The following is a 20,145-nucleotide window of genomic DNA, read 5'->3' as shown; positions in this document are numbered from 1 at the left end:
TTAGAGGTGAGACTTGATTCCAAGGGCTCTGGCATGGAACATGGCAGAAATCTTGCAGTTTTGCATCTTGTGCAGGAGAGCTGCAAACCTAAAACCTATGGACAGTACTTGCAGGGGTGGCAGTCTACAGGGTGCAGATCTTTGGCCCAATTGTGTGTCATCCCATCATTAGAAGGATATGTTCCAAAGTGAATCTGCTGTAATGAATATGTAAAAGTTTATCACACTGCTACACTTTCCATTTGGCAAGTATTTGAGGGTTAGCTTACATGTGCAAAATGTGTCCACAGCTAAGTTAGTTTTGTTTCATTTTGCAGGGAAAGAGGAGGCAGAAAGGGGTCTGCAGATGGGAGGTCAGATTGCTGAGTGCCACCAGTGGTATGTAATTATTTGTTTTGTAAAGGAGAAGGTTATTTGTCAAGCTTGAGCAACCACATAAGTTCTTCAGTGTATGTGTTTAGGGGTGTTTACCTTTAGGGGTGTGCATTCAGATATGCTGACACCCCCCCCCAAAAAAAAGAGGCACCATTTCAGTGGAGCCAAAATGGCAAATCTGTAAACGCCATTTTTTTCATATTTTTCATTTTACTCTAGGGGAATCTTCCTGGCTCTGAGGAGGCTGTGTTTTGAGGTAGAGGCACCAAATTTGCAGCATAGGTTCAAGTGACTCTCCTTATATAATCATAGAATTGGAAGTTCCACCAGGGTCATCTAGTCCAACCCCCTGCACAATGCAGGAAATTCACAACTACCTCCCCCACACCCCCAGTGACCCCTACTCCATGCTCAGAAGATGGCCAAGATGCCCTCCCTCTCATGATCTGCCTAAGGTCATAGAAACAGCATTGCTGACAGATGGCCATCTAGCCTCTGCTTTAAAACCTCCAGGGAAGGAGAGTTTACCACCTCCGTGGTAGTTCTGGGCTGTGTCTAGCAATATCATTTTTCCCCATATGAATGAGCAAGAAAGGATAATAATCTAGGGGCTTGATGAGACTTCCTACCCTTTCTGTCACATCCTGGATGTGTTCACCTGGTAGACAGCAGACCTCTTGAGATAACAAGTGAGGTCGGCATTCTTTAGACTCTACCCATCTCAGTAGGGTATCCCCAATTACCAGAACATGCCTCTTCCTAAATTGGGGAGCAGAAGCTCGAGTTCTTTCATTCATAGGAGCCTGAGAAATTTATTTCAAGTTGGGAGGGGTAGTATTTGTTCCCGTGGTCCCAAATCAGTATCTATGGGGACATCCTGGAAGCGATTGCTGAGCAACTGAGGAACTGAATGACTCCTAATTTTCCTGCTCCTGTGGGTCACATTCTTCCATGCACCGTCCTCCTGTGTTGGTTGCACCTCCATTTGTTGAGATTCCTTACTCTCCTTCTCCTATTGCCCCCTAAAGAGTGCTTCATGTGTTCTGTCCATGAACTCTTCACCTTCCTTTATAAAATGGAGTGTGGACGAGCATGCCTCAAGTCCCTGTATCTTCTCCTCCAGCAGGGTTACCAACTTACACTTGCTGCAAGTGCAATTATTGTTACCCTCACGTAAGAATATAAACATGCCACAGACCTTGCATGCTACTGCCTCAGCTCCCTCTCTAGCCACACTGCTGTGATCAATTGCTGAAGTTGTTCAGTTCCTTTCCTGTACTTCTCTGATAGCTCCCCTGACAAACTGCCTCTCAAGACTCCCTGCTTGAAGAAGCAAAAACAATCAACACATTTAAAATGTAGAAACTTGTCAGCTGCTTGCAGGGCCTCAGTGTAAGAGCCCTTGTACTCTTACCCTTCGGCTCGTGCCTCTGGCGAGAGGAGCCTTCTTAATGAACAGCTCTCAGTTCTTGTAAGGAGCATCACCAGCAGCTACACTGCAAATTTGGTGCCTCTGCCTCTAAAAACTGTCCTCCTCCCCAACCCTGCAAAGATTTCTCTATAGTTTTCCTTATGCTGGGCGGGGGGTATTCTCTCCATGATTCTCAGTTCTAACATAGCTCGCTATGTTATGTCAGTGGAGGATCTTTGTGGGGCTCTGGAGGGGCTACTTTTTTCAAGATAGAGGCACCAAATTTGCAGGATAGCCACTATCGATTCTCCTTATACAAACCCCCAAGTTTGATGAATATTGGGTTATAAAACTGGACCCTCCCAATCTTCACCAAACTCAATGGTTCATGTAAGGAGAGTCACCAGCAGCTATGCTGCAAATTTGCAGTGGGTAGCCGTGTTAGTCTGTTTGTAGTAGTCAAAAAGGGCAAGAGTCCAGTAGCACCTTAAAGACTAACAAAAATATTTGCTGGTAGGGTATGAGCTTTCGTGAGCCACAGCTCACTTCTTCAGATATATCTGTATCTGAAGAAGTGAACTGTGGCTCACGAAAGCTCATACCCTACCAGAAAATATTTTTGTTAGTCTTTAAGGTGCTACTGGACTCTTGCCCTTTTTGACTGCTGTAAATTTGGTGCCTCTATCTTGAAAATCAGCTCTTTATGCCCCACAAAGATCCTCCATTAAGCTATGTCAGAGCTGAGAATCACAGAGAGTCCCCTGAAGCTACACTGCAAATCTGGTGGCTCTACCTTAAAAAACGCCACCAACCCCCCAGCCTGGAAAAAGTCATAAAAAACCATATCAGTATGGGTATTTGGCTTTTTTGGGTTTTCCTAAAAATTCCCCATCTATTAAACCCAAATCTGAAAAATACCAGTGAAAAAATTTGGTGCACACCCCTAATCCTCTTCTTGCAAATAGTACTTTAGCTGGCAGGAGAGCTTGTGCCTGTTGGTTACAGTTAATCAAAATCCCCCCTCCCTGTTTATTAATTTCATACTGGCTCACTACAATTGCCCTAAAGGCTTGAAAAACAATAATTTTAATAAATGTTTGTTGACTGAGAAATGTGATTGTCTTGCTTGAGTTTTCATCTAGAAACACACTGTTCATCTCAAGAACTGTAAATGATGGAATTATACATACGTCCTGGAAACATTCTGTAGCTGCAACAAAAGTACTATGCTGCAAGAAGGATTGGCAAAAAAACTTGGTTTCTTGGGAAGGGAGGCTTACTCCCAACCTCTAGAATTCCAATAATTTGCAATTCAGGTGCAATCCAGCTGTGATTTTTAAAATATTACTGAGATTGAGATACTACAAAACGCTGCTGCTATCAGCTGCAGCTAATAGACCACTGATGCCCATGAAGTAGCAAAGAAGCCCATAAATGTCAGGATGTTTCCCCATAGAAGCTCCATAATGAATGGAATGCTGATAATATTTCAATATTTGTGGGTGACTCCTTGTTTACTGACTTTTCAGTTTACTGATCCACAACTTTAATGTGGTGTGTTATTACCTAAATATGACCTCAGGACTTTAATCTTTATGTTATAGCTATAACTTGAGGGAGGGGGAATTGCTAAGTAGTGAAGCATATGTCAGTTAGAGTTCTTAATTTTGAAGTGTCTGCTGGCTTTAAATCTTGCAGTTGGAAAGTTATCTAAACGTGACTAGTGCAATGATTGTTTCAAGATGTTCGTTTTGTAGCTTCACTACATTTCCTATTGAAACATTCAGATATCTTCAGATTTCATATTGCGTTGCGATAGTACATACTTTTAATACCTATGGTATTATTATAAAATATTTGAGCCAAGACCAACTGAGTTGGTTACTAGAGTCTGGTGGGTGCATGGGACTACATTTGGTAATATTGGTAGTTAATGATCCAAGTTATGATGTGCAGCTCTTAAAATTCTGTGATTTGAGTGAAGCCCCTTGTATTTCTTTTTGCCCCGTTTAGCACACTTGAGATTTGGAAGCTTGATGGGTGACCTTGGGCCAGTCACACACTGTCAACCTGACCTACCTGTTATGAGGATAAAGTGGAGTACAGGAGAATTATGTAAGCCACCTAGGATCCCCACTGGAGATGAAAGGCAGGGTATAAATGAAGTAAATAAATAGTCCTCAACAAGGGCAATACTTGGACTTAGGATGCCAGCTGGCATTCTCTTGGCCTGTTATGAGAGGATTATAGGTTGAAGGAACCACACAGTATGATTGATTAAAAACAACTAAGAAACATGTTTATTTCAGTGGTTGTTTCTTTGGTTTCCTTTTCTCCAGCCCTCTCAGTATTACAATAACAAAGTCATTGGAGAGCTGGAGCCTGAGAAGGCATAACAGTTACAAAGCAGGTTCTTATTTGACTGATTCAGGCTTAGAAGATGGAAAGGCTTTAACTGTTTTTAACAGGAACAGCACCTAAACCCAACATATCTTCAAAATCCCTAATCCCCTAATGGACTCCCTGCCTAACCAACAAACCTCCTAACCTCTCTCCCACCAAAATCCAGCAACCCTCAATTCTGTCAGTTAAACTGCCAAACACTTTTTTCTTTTCAGTATTCCAGTCCACCATCTGAAATTGATTAGCTGAGTCTGTTGCAGACCAGAATGCTGTAGCTAAGTTGTAAAGTGCACTTCAGTGAGCAAATATCCCTTTTGACTGGAAGGAAATGAAGATCTTTCACATGTGTTTTCAAGTGAAATTCTAAGCACTGGTCTTGCCATTTAAAGTTCTTTGCAAGTTGAGATCATGATATTTGTAGCACTGTTTGCTCTTTTAAAGTCCTGCATGTTCCCTGAGGGCATCTGTTGAGGGTTCCCCGGACCACTGAGTTGAGATGGACAGTGACTAGGGAAAGGGCCCTTTCTGAGGTGGTGTGGAATAGACTGCTCTGAGAAATTCACTTGGCACCAACTTGTTCAGATGCCAGATAAAGATTCTTTTGTTTTTAGGCATTTAGCTCTGTTGTTGACACTGGCTGCTACCATCACTTTAGATTGCTCTGTTTTCTTCTTGGCTTATAATTTTTATATTATCTGCTGTTTAGAAAACAAAATATTTGTCACTGTGAAATGTGGTTCATCTATTTTATGCTACATTTATGTTTTATGATTATCTTCTTTTTTTGGTATTTTGTGTATTTTAATGAACTGTTTCATCTTTTATTGTTTGCTGCGTTGGACATTGTGACGGCCTTCTACAATTTCAGGGGAATTTAGAGATGTTGCAACCCTTTGCCCTCCTGTTCCAAGGTGTTAGTCTGTGGTAGCGTATTTAAGGCTTGACTTCGATGACTGTAGAATGGTGTGTTTCCTATTGTGAGGTAAATTTTATTTTTCTTCAGGACAGTGAGACACTTGAAGCAGGATTTTTAAAAAAACAGTAATGTTTTATCCTTCTCAGAATTATTTAAACACTTAAGTAGTTGCAGGTACCATGAACAGTTTACAAAAAACTGAGGTAAATATTTTCTTCCCAGGTTACAGTTTCAAAAGGCTTTATATCAATTTAATTAAATAGCTCTCAGTAGGGATGCCAGCCTCCAGGTAAGACCTGGAGATCCCCCAGAATTACAACTCATCTCCATATTACAGAGATCAGTTCTGTAGAAAGTGAATGCTTTGGTGGGTGGACTCTGTGTTATTGTACCCCACTGAGGTTCCTGCCCTCCCAAGGCTCCATCCCCCAAATCTCGGAGTTTCCCAACCTGGATCTGGCAACCCTACCCGCCATCCCTGCTAGTGGCTGGGAGGACCTGGCAACCCTAGCTCACAGAGACCTTAAGTGATATTTCACCACTGAACGATATCTTTTGAGTCAGAAAACATTCAGGGACCTCCCTTTGAGACCATTTCTGTTAGACATCTGTCAGAAAAATTGTCTCCAACCATTGTTCCTCCTTCTGAAGGATCAACTTGAACCAGTTTAGAACTCCTGGTGTAAGTGGGTCTGCTACTCAGTCTGCTCCACTCTGGAGTCAGACTCTTTAAACACATCTGCTCCCTCTCTAAGAATCAGACCTCCACTGTCAACTGCCTGTACTTCCCCAACATTCTGAAAGCTGATTGGATGTTGCTGCCACCTTCAAATTGGTTCAGGCGTTCACATGGGGTTGATTATAGGACAGCTAGGTGGTGGACAGCATCCTCTCCATTACAGACACTCTTGGAAAAGTGGGATACAATTTTTTTAACTTCCTAGCTTAACTCAACAGCTGCATAAGACCAAAAGATAGACCTGAATAACACCGACATGACATAGTTTCTTCTCATTTCCTTCTTTGTTTCCTAACATCTTTGTGGTTACAGTGCCAAGAAAAGTGGGGATTCTGTTTTCAAATATTTGAATACTTGCTAGATGGAGTTTGAAAAAAAATGTGGATCAGTCTGTTGGCTCTGCTGTGCTTTAGTTCCCATTTTTCTCTCTACTGTGAAAATGTTTTGCATTTGTTTTGGTAGTCCCTAATATTAGTTTGTTTATCCAGAAACAGCAATAAATAAATCTCAAAAGGAAAAAACTGGCTCAGGGTTAAACATTTCTGTCTTTAACCTGAGAACAAAAGCTTCTTGTCCCTCAAGACTTGATAAACTTACGAAGCCCTTTGCCTAAGCTTGAAGCAACTTCTGTTGCGTCTTGTAACACTGACAATCAAGTATTTTTCTTAGTGACTTAAGAGTGGATGTGGGAAGGAAGAGAGTAGGCATGCAGAAACAGTAAGATTTTCTTCATTGCCATTTCTTCATTGCCACTGAAATGTCAAATAGAGCTTTTACAGTATAAAGGACAAATTAAATGACCATAAATAATTGGTTTATCTTGCTTAATATGGAAGTATACAAAGATGTATTGACTGTTTGACTTATATCTGACAGAGGGAGCTTTGACTCTCTCCATAAATCTTATTGGTCTCTAAGATGCTACTGATACTCGAATGTAGCACTCCTACTGCAAACCAGCACAGCTACTTTGTGCAAATGTTTGCTGAGAGCTTTGCTGAGGTGATCCTAAGGTGTTAAACAGTATGGCTGGATGGCAGATGATACAGGAACCTTTCAGAAACTAAGCAGGTTTGAGTCTGTTCAGTGCCTGACTGGAAGACCTCTGGTGAAGTCTATTCTTCCTTGAATTCCATGGCAGAAGAAGTGTTAGGTGTAAGTGCAATAAAAGGTATAAATTCTTACCTTTTAAAAAAGGGCACAACACTCTTGATTGCAGTGCTGAGTACTGTGATGTGCCTCAAGTAATATGCCTAAATATATGACCACCTGGATAGAGTCACTTGGCTGCTTTTAGAACTCTCTGGGAGTATAGAAATGACATTTAAGTGGCGCAGGAAATGGATGGACAATGAGTGTCTGTGAAAGCAAAGCTCAAGGAGGACTATAATATAACCAGAAATTAGGGGCAAAATGGGGGCTCAGAGAAGAGTTCTACCTTACAAGGTGCAAGTTTATTAAAGTGCTTCGCAGATTAAAATCTGCAACAGAAAGTGAGGTGCTAACACTGGGGATAGTCACCTCTTTTATTTTGGCCTCTCAAACTTACAAAGAGCTGGTGTAGTTTCCATATCTGCTTTCTTCTCTCTGAATAGTGAATTTCTAAGCACAGCTACAGAAGAAAAGCTGAATTCATTTTTACTAGATCATCTTCAGTCTGCTAGCCTTTCAGTGTATGTGGTAAAGGGTTTGTTTAACTTCCATGCATTTACCAAAGAAATCTGAGCTCAGCCCCTCCTTGCTATTTGAAAAGAACTACTTTTTGCTCAGTACTTTCCAACTACCAGTAAGATTTCACTGGAGTTGTTAGCTGCTAGATGGAGAAAATAGACCTCCCCACCTAGCAGCATTAGGAGTTTGAGATCAATGCCTATGTCATTATTAGGCATTGCTCCTGTCACATCATACTTCCCAGATGAAATTACCAGGGGTCTGTCTTTTAAGGCATTTTGTTCTTCCAAGCACTTGGTAGTGTTTAGTGTTGCTTGGATAATAATAACCACGTTTTGTTGACTTTAAAACCTCATCTTAATTATGATTTTAGTTTATTACTCTACATTTTATTCAAACTGCAGAATGTTTTGTATTTTCCTGTGAACTGCCAAGGAACTGGTTGAGAAACATTTTAAACCAAAATGTGTATTTTCTACCAAACAAGATGGGTAGCTGGCAAAGCCTTATTTATATATGGTATCTCAGACACTGTTTCATAATATCCAAAATTAGTCTTAACTAGGAAGGAAACACGCACACATGTAAAACTATATGTGCTGTACAGGAATTGTCTAATCTGCTAGGATATTGTTACATAAACCTCCAAAGACCCAGTGAAAGAAAAACAGTTGAATTCCCTTTCCACTTCAGTGTGTTTGTGGCCTCTGCATTCCTTAAGATCTTGCCCTGTTAATCAAGTGGAGGAGTTGCATGTTTTCCTTGGCTTTGGCACTGGCTGTTGAAAGAAACTTTGGAAGCACAACAAGAGCATTAAGGGGTTTCAGAGACCTCTCAGGAGAAGAAACTTTGCAGGTGCCACATTATCCGTCCTTTATCTAGTCAGAGTAGCTCTGCAAACATTTACTGACATCTTATGAAGTCAACGTTTGTTATTTGTCTTCTGGGACTGAACATATGGTTTCAATTATCGGATGTGAAGATGGCCTCCAGATCAAAATGGAGGTCTAGCACATGGAGATAGCTTGCTTTACAGGGAGAGAGAGAGATTCTTACTGCTTAGACATTTAGCAGCACTACGAAACTTTTCAGAGGTGAATAATACCTAAATTCTGCTCCTGCATTCTAGTGAACTCAGTGTGTATTTTAAAACATTTATATAATATACTTGACCCTCTTCTTATGTACTCATTATTAAATATCATTTTGCATCCCATAGGTCATTAAAACTTATAAACAGCAAGTTTATATACATACAGAGCCCTTATAAACACAAAACACCATGGGATGGAGGGCTGCATTGAGGAGGGGGAATCAGGCAAAATTGCCCTGCCTTCTACCAGTGGAGAAGCAAGTGCTCTAACGGGGTAAGATGGAGGAGGGGGTGGTCTTGCCTGATTTTCCGCATCTTCACTGCAGCCTCCTATGCCCTGTAACTCTAGCGTTCTGTAAATAAAACTGTTCACTGAGTAGGTCTTCTTTGGCTTTTTCTTAAACACTAGGATTAGCCTACCTTCAATTTTTTTCTAACATAAAGCATAGAAACATGGAGGAGGTACTCCTTGGCTCTTGCAGCAAGCAAAGTGGAGTCATAATTGGCTCAGGCAGTGACCTTTTACCCTTGGTTGTTGAGAAGCAGTTTCTCCTTTCCTGTTCCTTACATATGAAAAGTCAGAGATTGGAGTGAGCAGAAGACCTTTGAACAGTTGTGAGTGGTGAACCTATAGGTTATTCTCATAAGGGTAATCTTAGTATTGTAGAAAGTGGAAGCCAGATTGAAGGAGATCAGAAAAGGAATTGGAGGAGGGAAACGAAACAGATGGAGTTCTCATCCTTTAGGAATTTGGAATCAAGTAGTGAAGGGAATTTCTGTAACTGGAGACAGTGGATGGGTCCAAAGATTGTCATTTTTGCTCCTCTGCCTCTTTTCCAACTTCATTCAAGCATGCCACTATTTTCCCCAAAGAGGATGAGTATTAAAAGTTGGAAGGAAAGGGGGTCACATTTCAATTTTACCATTTAAGGAGACTGTGTTTTGAGCAGAGAATGAGGAGTAGGTAGGCTTTAGAAAAACATGAAATATGCGGAAGACCCATAGAAGATTAAGTTTGTGTGGCTCACAGATATGTAGTAGTGTTGTTTAGCCAGGTAAATGGCAGACAAGAGAAAGGCAAGGATAAATTTACAGTAAACAGAATACTGCATCATGGTGATGCAGGAGAGTTGTTCAAAAGTTGATAAACTGGGATATGGGGGGTATAGGCTGGTTGAGCTGGTGAAATTCGGAAAGAGGACCACCATCTCAGCTTTTATGGTAAAATGTGTGGGAGGAGAGACCTCCAAAAAAGTGAGACAACAGTGTTGGGGTGGGGGGAGGAAACTGGTATTTGGTGAATAGAAAGCTGGACTAGATGGGCCTTTGGTCTGATCCAGCATGGCTCTTCTTATGTTTTCATCTGGAGGAAAAACAGAGTTCCTTAGTTGGCTGCAAAGAAAACAATCCATGTTCTCCTATAGTAGTTTTGAATTCAGGGCTTCCCTTGATCCTAGATATTGAATTGCATTTTGGGAAATTACTTCTGCAAGAGCAGAGTATCTAGAGATGAAAAATTTCCAAATCTTTTTAAAAATAAATGTTGACAAATTAAAATACTTACAGCAAACGTAAACATATTTTACTGTGTTGTTAACATAACATGCATAATTTCTAATTCAGGATATAACATTGTAGAATTTAAAATTTAAAAGCATAAATGCCTTAGTTTTCTGCAAGCAGATTTGTGAATATAACCAATACTACAGAGAGAGCAATCTGTCTGCTGCTGTATCATGTGCTACTGTAGCACATGTATCTTAGTTTTTTCCATGTAAGGGATAGCACCAGGCTACCCTGATCTAATCAGATTTCAGAAGCTAAGCAGAGTCAACCCTGACAAGTATTTGGATGGGACATTTCCAAGGAATACAGGGTCGTGACACGTAGGCAGGCAATGGCAAACCATCTCTGAACATCTCTTGCCTTGAAAACCCTACCAGGGGTCGCAATAAATCAGATACAGCTTGATGGCAAAAAAGGGGAGTTAAGGAAAAAAATAAAAACTGAAAATAAACGTATATTTGGTATTAAAAAGAAGTCTGATCAGAAACAATCTCATACAGTCACTGCAGAACTCACAGCTGGATATAAAGTTGAACTTTGCACCATTGGAAATATTGAACTCTTCAACAGACATATCATCATACATATAATATATGCATATAGTGTAGCAGTCCCCATAGCCCAGACTAGCCTGATCACATCAGAGTTTGGAAGCTTAGCAGGGTCGGTGTTTGGATGGGAGACTACCAATGAATATTGGGGCTGCTTTGCAGAAGAAAGCAATGGCAAACCACCGCTGCTTATCTCCTGCCTTGAACCCATGCGGTAGAGTTGCTATGAGTCGGTTGCCACTTAATGACACATTTAACCTTTATGCACTTATAGACATTTAAGCAATGTATTGATGATCTGATGGCTCCAACCTTGCTTCATTGATCCATGCAATGGTCACGTCCATATTGGACTATTGTAATTCACTGTATGTAGGGCTATCCTTGAAAACGTTTTGTAGACTGCAAGTGGTCCAGAATGCAGTTGTGTATGGTTACATAGGAATTATTTAATTCTGTAGGTAGTCTCATAATTTTTACACTGCTCATTTTAAGTGAATAAAACTTTGTCTTAAACATTTCATTAATTCACCAAAAAATGCCATAGGAGAACTTTTCAGTGTTCCCCAAAATTTTCAATTGAAAATAGCCGGCGGGGGGTGGGGATATCTTTTGTACTCCGTATTTTTTTGTGGGGGGGTCCTTCAGAGTAGCATGTGAGCCTGAGACCAACTCTGTTTCATTGTGCTTTGAGGTTACGATAAGCCTTGATTCTGAACCCTTGCCATCTTCCAGTTTCTTGAGTGGGATCTGCCAAGACAACCAGTGTCTCATGTAACAATAAATCACTCACTTAACAGTCGAGATTGTCTTACCTATTTCTTAGGGGTTCCTTTGAATTGCACAAAAAGAGGTTTCCTTCCTTGTCACATTTTTTCTGTCATGCAATCTCTCCTTCTAAATAACCTTTCAAGTAGTGCTTAAACGAGCAGTTGTGAAAACTTTTTTTAAATGATCTATATTAACCACAGCAAACACTAATTCAGTAACAAAAGTAGCTGCTGAAATTTCTCAAATCAGATACTCTAATTGTTAATTTTGTTATTTGCCATTGGGCGGGTGGTTGAGCATGGAAAAATGCTGAAATAATCATTTTTTGGGGGAAATATGACCATATCCAGTTAAACAGCTGTATCTTTCCAGTAGTATGCAGTCACAGCAAATCTTTAATGTGGTCAAGGGTTAACTGATTTTCATGAATGTATACAGTAAATGAGGAATAGCTAGATGGCTCTTTGTAGTTTTTGATTAACTGAAACTCTTCCAAAATTTCCTTTTTGATATAGATAAAACTTTTCAAGATTGTTGTATCCAAACGGTTTCCTCTGTGTCTGCCTTTAGAAAGGGTCACATAAAAGTCAACTTGAATTGCTTCCTTCACTGATTGACCTTGAAGATAGACAGAATGGAAATATCAAGCCTGTTTTTTGGCAAACGTGGGAACTGATGTAGTTGAAAGGAAGAATATAATAAATTTCCTGCTTCATGAAACGAAATCATTAGTATTTTGACAAGTGTACAGCTGTATGCGCTAATGCAAAAAGACTTAAGTGAACAGTTACAGCTCTAAAAAGAAATGAAAAGTAAACTTAAAATTTGACTTGTGGTAGGGTTTTTAAAAAATACGTATAAATGCTTGTTACGCCAGTGGTTTCTAAACTATGACAAGAGCAGTTGAGAAAAGATTGTAAAAATTGCCTGTCCGTATGGCTCTCTGCTTCAGTTACCTCATGTAGATGGACTTTTTTTAATTTTAAAATTACTTTTAGACCTACCTATAAACTATATTAAATAATTAAACTGGGGGGGTCCTAATTCACTCACAAAACAGAGGACCTCCTCACACTTAAAACACCAAGAAGTGTTGCATAAATACTAGACTGCCAACGTGCTATCTCATAGCAAAAACTCATTCATTTATCCGTTGCATTGCTGGCCTCCCAAGTTTTCTAACAGAGTCTTAACTGGTCATCTTATGTTTACAAAGTTCATTAAATATCCACAAATATGTGGATATTTGTCTAGATAATTGCCACCTGAGTAGGATAAGTTTTTTTTTAATTAATTGTCCCACCTAGTGAATACCGTATTTTTTGCTCCTATTAGACGCACCTGACCATAAGACGCACCTAGTTTTTAGAGGAGGAAAACAAGAAAAAATCTTGTTTTCCTCCTCAAAAATCTTGTCCCGACGCATGCACCCAGCCAGCTCTGTGCGGCCGCCTGCCTCCCAGCTGGCCATCGGGGCGGGAAATGTCCCGACTAGGGCTGTTGGGAAAAAAAAATTTGGGCTGGTGGCTCTTTAAACTGCTCCCCGCTGGCATCAAGGAGCAGTTTAAAGAGCCACCCCCCCTCTCAGGAGTCCAGGGAAGGGGGGCAGGGGTCTTTAAACTGCTCCCCGCTGCCAGGACTGGCAGCAGGACTGGCAGCAGGGAGCAGTTTAAAGAGCCACTGCCCACTCTCCCGGGATGCTGAGATGCATGAAGGAGTGGACAGCTGGCTGGGGAAAAAAGGGGCAGACACGCCAGATCAGCTAGCTGCACCCCCTGCCCTCCAAGTGACAGCAGCAGCAGAGAGGAGTGGGAGGGAGAGTGAAGGGGGCAAGGAGGAAGGATCCTCACCCCCAGAGGGACAGGCCATTTTTAAACGGCTGAGACTGGACAAGGAGGAAAGGGGGACGGAGGGAAGAAAAGCGGGGCTGGCTGCTCAGCCCCCTGGCGGGCCTGGCAGGCCCAAAGGACACTGGGAAGGACAAAGGGAAGGAGGGGAATGAGAGGAACGGATGGAAGGAGTGGCGCTGGGGCCGGAGATGGAAAAGTGGGGGGGAGAGATGCACATTGCATGGGAAATCCCATAGGAGCAAAAGAGATGGAAAAGGGGGGAGAGAGAGATGCACATTGCATGGGAAAAGCCCATAGGAGCAAAAGAGATGGAAAAGGGGGGGGGGGAGAGATGCACATTGCATGGAAAAAGCCCATAGGAGCAAAAGAGATAGAAAGGGGGGGGGGAAGAGATGCACATTGCATGGGAAAAGCCCATAGGAGCAAAAGAGATGGAAAAGGGGGGGGAGAGGTGCACATTGCATGAGAAAAGCCGATAGGCGGACAGGAAGAGGTAGAAGAGGCAGAAGGGAATGGAAAAAAGGGGGGGACTCGCCACAGACAGACGAGAGCATGGAAAGGAGTGGGGACATGATCCCAGACACGACACGGATGGCTGGGCAGCAGGGGGAGGGGCTGGCATGGGAGACGGGGCTGCTGTTGCGAGCGCGAGCTGCGCATTTTGTGGCACTGGAAGTGGCGGGTCCCCTCGATCTGTCCGGACCTCGGAGACTCCCGGGAGAGTGGGCGGTGGGTCTTTAAACTGCTCAGCTCGGAGCAGTTTAAAGGGTCACCCCGCCCCCTTGCCGGGTCTCCCGATGGCCAGCTGGAAGGCGGGCGGCAGCACAGAGCCGGCTGGGCGCGTGCGCGTCTGGACGGCGCAAGCCGGCGTTTTCCGCCCCGACGGCCAGCTGGGAGGCGGCCAGCCACACAGAGCCGCATTCACTCCGTAAGACACACAGACATTTCCCCTCACTTTTGAGGAGGAAAAAAGTGCGTCTTGTGGAGCGAAAAATACGGTAGTTCATTGGAAATAGTTTTGTGTTTTTTTTAATAATTTTGTTTGGGGTGGGAGTAAATCTTTTTTAAAAATAAGCCCTTAAGTGAAGGTGTCTAGAACAAAAACAAAAAAGCCCAACTTTTTTTTTAATGAAGTGAAACTTCTAAACTAATTCAGTTTTTAAAATAACAATTTGGGGTTGGTTGGCTGCACCCCTCATTCTTACTGCAACAGTGTGTGTGGCCTCTTTCTTTCTCGTCTTGGGCAATAAGCAATCTTGCATACCTCACACAGGGAGCCAGGTGAGTGATTAGTTGCAAGAATGGGCTAAATGAATAATTGTTTCATAAACATTGGCTAGCTTCTGAAACATCTGGTACACTATGTCCCAGTTGTGTATACTACACTTCCTAGGAAGCTCAACTCGTATTTAATAACAGTAGACATTATGCAGTTGATTCCCAGTTGGCTGTAGATTTTCCCCATTTTTTCCCCTTGGTTATTCTGAGATTGTTTTCAGTACTGCTTTAATTTGAACTTCTGAAAGGCCTATTTTGTTAACAGCCAAACGATTGGGTCCAACCATCTGGCTTTCACATTTCCATCTTCCCCTCATATGCTCCAGTCACTCTAGGACTTCCTGTTTCTTGGCAAAAAAACCAGTTTGTCAGCTTAGATACAATGGCAATCTATAAGCTGCACTTGCCTAATAAACCAGAATTGGAAATCATGAGCTATGGAGAGCACATACAAACTGTATTTGCTGGTTCAGATGTAGAGCACACTTCAGTTTGCCATGCAAGGGAGGCAGCTGGAGCAAGAAAGAATATATAAGGAATGCATAAGTCTGACGCTCATGTGAATCAAGCTAATAGAAGCCAGTCTTACCAGCACATGGAGTGTGCTCTGTCACCACAATCTCTTGTAGGCTTAGAAATGGTATCCATGATCTCGTAAAAGGAAAAGTGAGAGATAAAATATTAATACAGTTTAAAATGTTTTGTCACCATCTATGAAAGTCATAGGGTAGATTCAGACCACTGGAAGTTTATTACTAATAGCCCCTTTGGAAACAGTTTGCTGTCCACATGATTAGTTCCACTATTAACACCTCTGTTTTCCTCAGATTGGAGGGTAGGGATAATAAAGTTGGGTTTGACTCCCCAGGTATGATTTTGAGTGCATGGCTTCTGGTGGTCTGAATCCATGTACATTAGACAGTAAGCCAGAAATTCACAGTCAGTGGCTAGCTTTGACATGACCCATGTGGCACTTCAGTACACAATGTGGTATCGGTTCCAGGAAAGTGGGCAAGAGTATTGCCCAGTGGGGCTTGTGGTTGATAGGAGGTTCACTCTGAAACAGGATAAAAGATTATCCCAGTGCAGGACAAAAATGACTCGATTGGATGAGCACTCTTTGTGTTTATTATGTCTAAGTGAGGGGCACAGCACCAGCACTAGGAAGTTTTGCTTCCAGTGTACCCCTAAAGCCCATTCTGGCAGAGCAGTCCATTTAAAGGCTAGCCTATGGGCAAAGAGCCTTATCATGCTCCCAAAGGTCAGCAGCTAAGTCATCTGCTTCGGCAGAACATACTCAGGTGTTGCTGTCAAAGTCTCCTGCTAAACTTACCTGCAACTGTTGTTCATCAAGTTGTCTTCTGTACAGGCACACATTCCCTTCCCCCCCGAGGGAGAGGGTGCCCCCCCCTTTGGAGCAGGTGACTGTTTGAGCAGGAAAACACATTTCAATGGCTCTGAGGGGGAGGGGTGCCCCAGGCGAGTAAAAATGAATCTCTACGCAGCAGACCTGCCTGAGGGCAGTCCCAACAACTCGATGAACAACCGTTAGAGGTAAGTGCAACCCTGTTTTATAGCTATAAGTATATTAAGATTAATAGTTATATTATTGTGTAGATGTGTGTTGATGTGGAGGTACAAGGGGTAGATAATAGTCATATGGCTTTCTGGTTGATAGTAGTTGTGAATGTGGTTCTCACCAAGCTGCAGAGAGTACCACTGCAATAAATTGTTCTCATTTTGTTTCTGGACACTTCTATAAGCAAGCTGTATAGTTGTGCTTTGGGATGTCTCCTTCAGTCTGGGTAGGAGTGCACTGGGGGGGTGTTATACGTATTTTTAAAATCTCTTAACAGTCCTGGGTGACTGGTTCTATTTTCTCAGCTGGCCAAGTTCATGAGAATATGTTCAGTTTTGAGATACATGGCATTATTCCAAGATCTAAGCGGTCACCATCTACAGCTTTGAGTTGTGGGATAGCAACAGGGGAGAATCAAAACAAATGGAACTTGGAAAAATTTCCCGTTTATTTTCCAAATAGAGAATGTCTGCTAAACTGGTGGGAGAGTTGTGCCATATCAATTTCCTCAAGCAGGATTAAGCTAGCTCATTTTCTTTTCTCTTAATTTCTGCACTGCTTCCAAGGGGAGTGCAAGTTTCCACACAGCTTGGTACTTCCTGACTGCTCTGTCTGCCCCCTCTACAATAGGGGGAAAGTAAGACAATGAAAGTTACAGCCTGATAGTGTGCATGTTAAGTTTTGAATTCACTACATTTTTCTCAAGTGTGTCTTGCTGGATTGCAGACTTCATGTTCTTGGAACTAATACCTGTCTCCCCAAAGTTACTATTAAGAGCAAGCTCCTGTTAAGCTGGTTAAATGTTTCTTGTAACAGCACTAGCAACTGAAAGTACCGACTCCTGAGAATGGTAGGATTTACACAGTTATGGTGAATAGTGTTACTTGGAATCATTTCATAATGCCTCGCTTCAGGACAAGCATGGATGTATTTTTTTAAAGATCACACTAATTTTTACTGGTGTTCTAATAACATCACATCAGTAATATATTTATAGAGTTCTTGGGTGTGCTGAATTAGAATCTGCTAAGAACAGTACAACTTCCAGGCTATTTGCTCTGACCTGCAACTATTAAGACCCTTCTTTTTCCCCATATATGGGAGATCCCATCATTATTCATATATACTACAAACTACAAATGACAGAAAACAGAAATTCAGTGGAAACCCCAGGGTCTCCCTCACTTTACAACCCAGCATCCATTCTTCCTTACCAACAAATGACTATAAGAATTTAAGAAATGATGTTGATTTCTTACAAGAAATGCAGTTTCCATGTGAAATCATTATGTTCCATTACTGGACAAGTGCTGGCTATGCAGCTTCAGGCAGTTTTGAAGGAAGTGGATTTCTAGACCATTTTCAATCAATATTCAGACCTGGGTCTGAGAAAGAACCTGCCTTGGTTGCCCTGACTAATCATCTTTGCTGGGGGAGTACATCCCTGTTGATTCTCCTGGACTTTTTGGTAGTTTTCCATACCATCGACTCATGGTGGGTTGGAATCTTGGGGAGGGTGCTTTGGTGGTTTCATTACTTTGGTAGTTCCATTCCTACCTGACCAGCCAGGTCCGGAAGGTAGTATTACGGGAGTGCAGCTTGGCCCCATGGTATTGATGAGGCTAGGTCCCATAGGGGTTCATATTGTTCCCTGTTACCTGGTTTAATGAACATTGTGGTTTGAAAAATGTCACAAATTGGTTTGGTTACTGTTTTAAATAGTTTACAGTATTGGATTTTGGGATCTGCCTGCAAACTTTAAACTGTTTCCCTGCCACTATATTATTTGTGAAGTGCAGTCCTATGCTATTTACTCTGAAATCAGTGTACATAGGATTGCATCTCTGGTCAATTCTCCTTCCCATTATCCCCACCACCACCACCACCCCACACACACTGGTCCTACAGCACTGCTGGCTGCACCAGTCTGGCTGACGCAGTTACTGTGGTGTTGGGGGGCGGGGCTGCAGCAGCTCCTGCTCCTCCTTCCCTCTTGCCTGAAACATCAGGGAAAAACACACCTTTCATAAGAGGTTTTTTTCAGTGCTCCCCAAAACTCCCCAATTTTTCTGTTCAAGAAATTCCTCAGACATTTTCATGTTATACATTTGGAATGAATGAAATGCTTTTAAAGACCAGGTTTGGTTCACTCAAAAAAATAAATATTTCATAGGAGGTTCCCAGTTTTTCTGTTGGAAAAATTGAAAAAGTCCTTGGGGAGAAGTTGAGAGGGAGAGGAGAGAAAGGTTTTTCCCTCTGAGATTTTTTCTGGGTCTTCATATCTCTAGTCTGAGTACACATGGTTAGAACTGGGTTATTTTTCTAGCTAGCAAACCTATTCAAGAATGAATTTTCTTATTTTCGGAGTAAAAGAATTCTATTATCCATCTTTCTATGACTGCCAGAAATAATTAAGTACATAGTAATAAAGCCTTCTGCTGAATCTGTCCACAAGAACTAAACACTGAACTGTGTTCAGATGTCTTACATCTTTATATTGAATCATATTAGCCAAGTTAAGCTGTGTATAGGAAAGTCTTTGGAAATCTTTTTTCTTAATGCAGTTGTGGTAAAATAAAGGTCAGTCTGAAACCTGCTTGTTAGCACTGCATCATTTTTGTTTCATTTTCTACAGTGCTACAACTGTATATCCACAAAATGGATATGAAGCATCTGTTACTCTGGGTAAAATATTAAATTTAGTTTAACTTTCTTATTTCTCAGTAAAAATGTAAGAGGAATGCCTGTACACCCTTAATGGGGAATACCATCAGAAGTAAACTAATGTCTAGCTCTGTAATTTCTAGGTATGCTGTTCTGTGTGGTCAGTACTCAGAACATGAAAGTATACAAAGACGCATTCAAGCTGGGCACGTGTTCAAGGTATGTAAGATTGCTTATCATTTATCTAGTTCTGAACTGGCCCACAGAGTATGGATTTAAAAATCTGCAAAATGGAGGCAGGGACAGATGGGGGATTTCTTTACCAACCTGAAGGCTGCCCCAGGTTTGCAGAAAAGTTTGAAATGTACTAATATTTCATTAGGGAATTAAAATCCACCAAAATAATAGAAACGACATCTGCAGCTTTGAGAAAAAAATGCCCACTGAGCTGTGCAAGACTATGTTCTAAGATCTCAGGGGCTATTTTGGGAATTGGTTTATAACCCCAACAATATTGCATAGCCTTCCAAGCCTGGGTAAAGCAAAGTCATTTGGGAGGAGCAGGGATGGACTGGCAAGGCAAAACTACCCAGAAAAAGGTCCCCACCTCACATTTTCCCTGATGGACGAGGACTCACTGGGGCCAGGCCAAGTGGTGACCACCAGTGACTAGCTGGGCCTGGCGTCTCACTACTCATGCAGCTATTGCAACTTGGCCAGACTTTTCTCAGGACGAGGCTGCCAGGGGGAGGGAAAGGTGAAAACTGGGGAGAGAGGGCAGATTGGTTGGTGGATGGGTGAGAAGGAAGCAGGAAAAGGGGACAAGCTGTGAGTGATGCTGAGGGAGCAAAAGAGGAAATGGGGGAGATACAGGGGGAAATGATGTAACCCTTCCCCTTGCAAGTCCTTTCAGGTCTCCCACCTGAACTATGTATATTTTAAAAGGTTGTTGTTGCAAGGGCAAAAGATAGGATACTGTAGATTTTGCTGAAAATTTACAAGCATGATATGAAGGGCATAAATTATAGTATAAGGCTCAGACTACACAAGATGTCTTAAAAGTCAGATAGGGATTCAGCTTGGCACCATAGTACTGGGTGGGAGGGAAGCAGATTAAGCCTTCCTTCTCTGTGCAGTTTTCCTGAGCCAAACTGGCTTGAGGAGGACCCTATTTGCCACTCTGCGGGACTCCATATGCAGTATTCAGTGCATGCGGAACCTAACAGTGGGGCAAATAGGGTTGTTTCAGCTTGGCAATATGGTGCAGCAAGGAAGTCT

The 20,145-nt window shown here is 42.0% G+C and overlaps 1 protein-coding gene across 1 annotated transcript in view; it reads left to right on the top strand.

Moving 5' to 3' along the window:
* Nucleotides 1–20,145, top strand: part of RMDN3 (regulator of microtubule dynamics 3) — a 42,026-nt gene that overhangs the window by 12,077 nt on the left and 9,804 nt on the right. Inside the window, exons 7-8 of the mRNA XM_056851162.1 lie at nt 318–378; nt 19,011–19,086. Of these exons, the coding sequence (XP_056707140.1) occupies nt 318–378; nt 19,011–19,086 (137 nt within the window). The remainder of the gene's footprint in view (nt 1–317; nt 379–19,010; nt 19,087–20,145) is intronic.

This window comes from Euleptes europaea, chromosome 6 (assembly GCF_029931775.1).
Source record: "Euleptes europaea isolate rEulEur1 chromosome 6, rEulEur1.hap1, whole genome shotgun sequence".
NCBI classification, from domain to species: domain Eukaryota; kingdom Metazoa; phylum Chordata; class Lepidosauria; order Squamata; family Sphaerodactylidae; genus Euleptes; species Euleptes europaea.
This window is presented reverse-complemented; position numbering and strand designations above follow the sequence as displayed.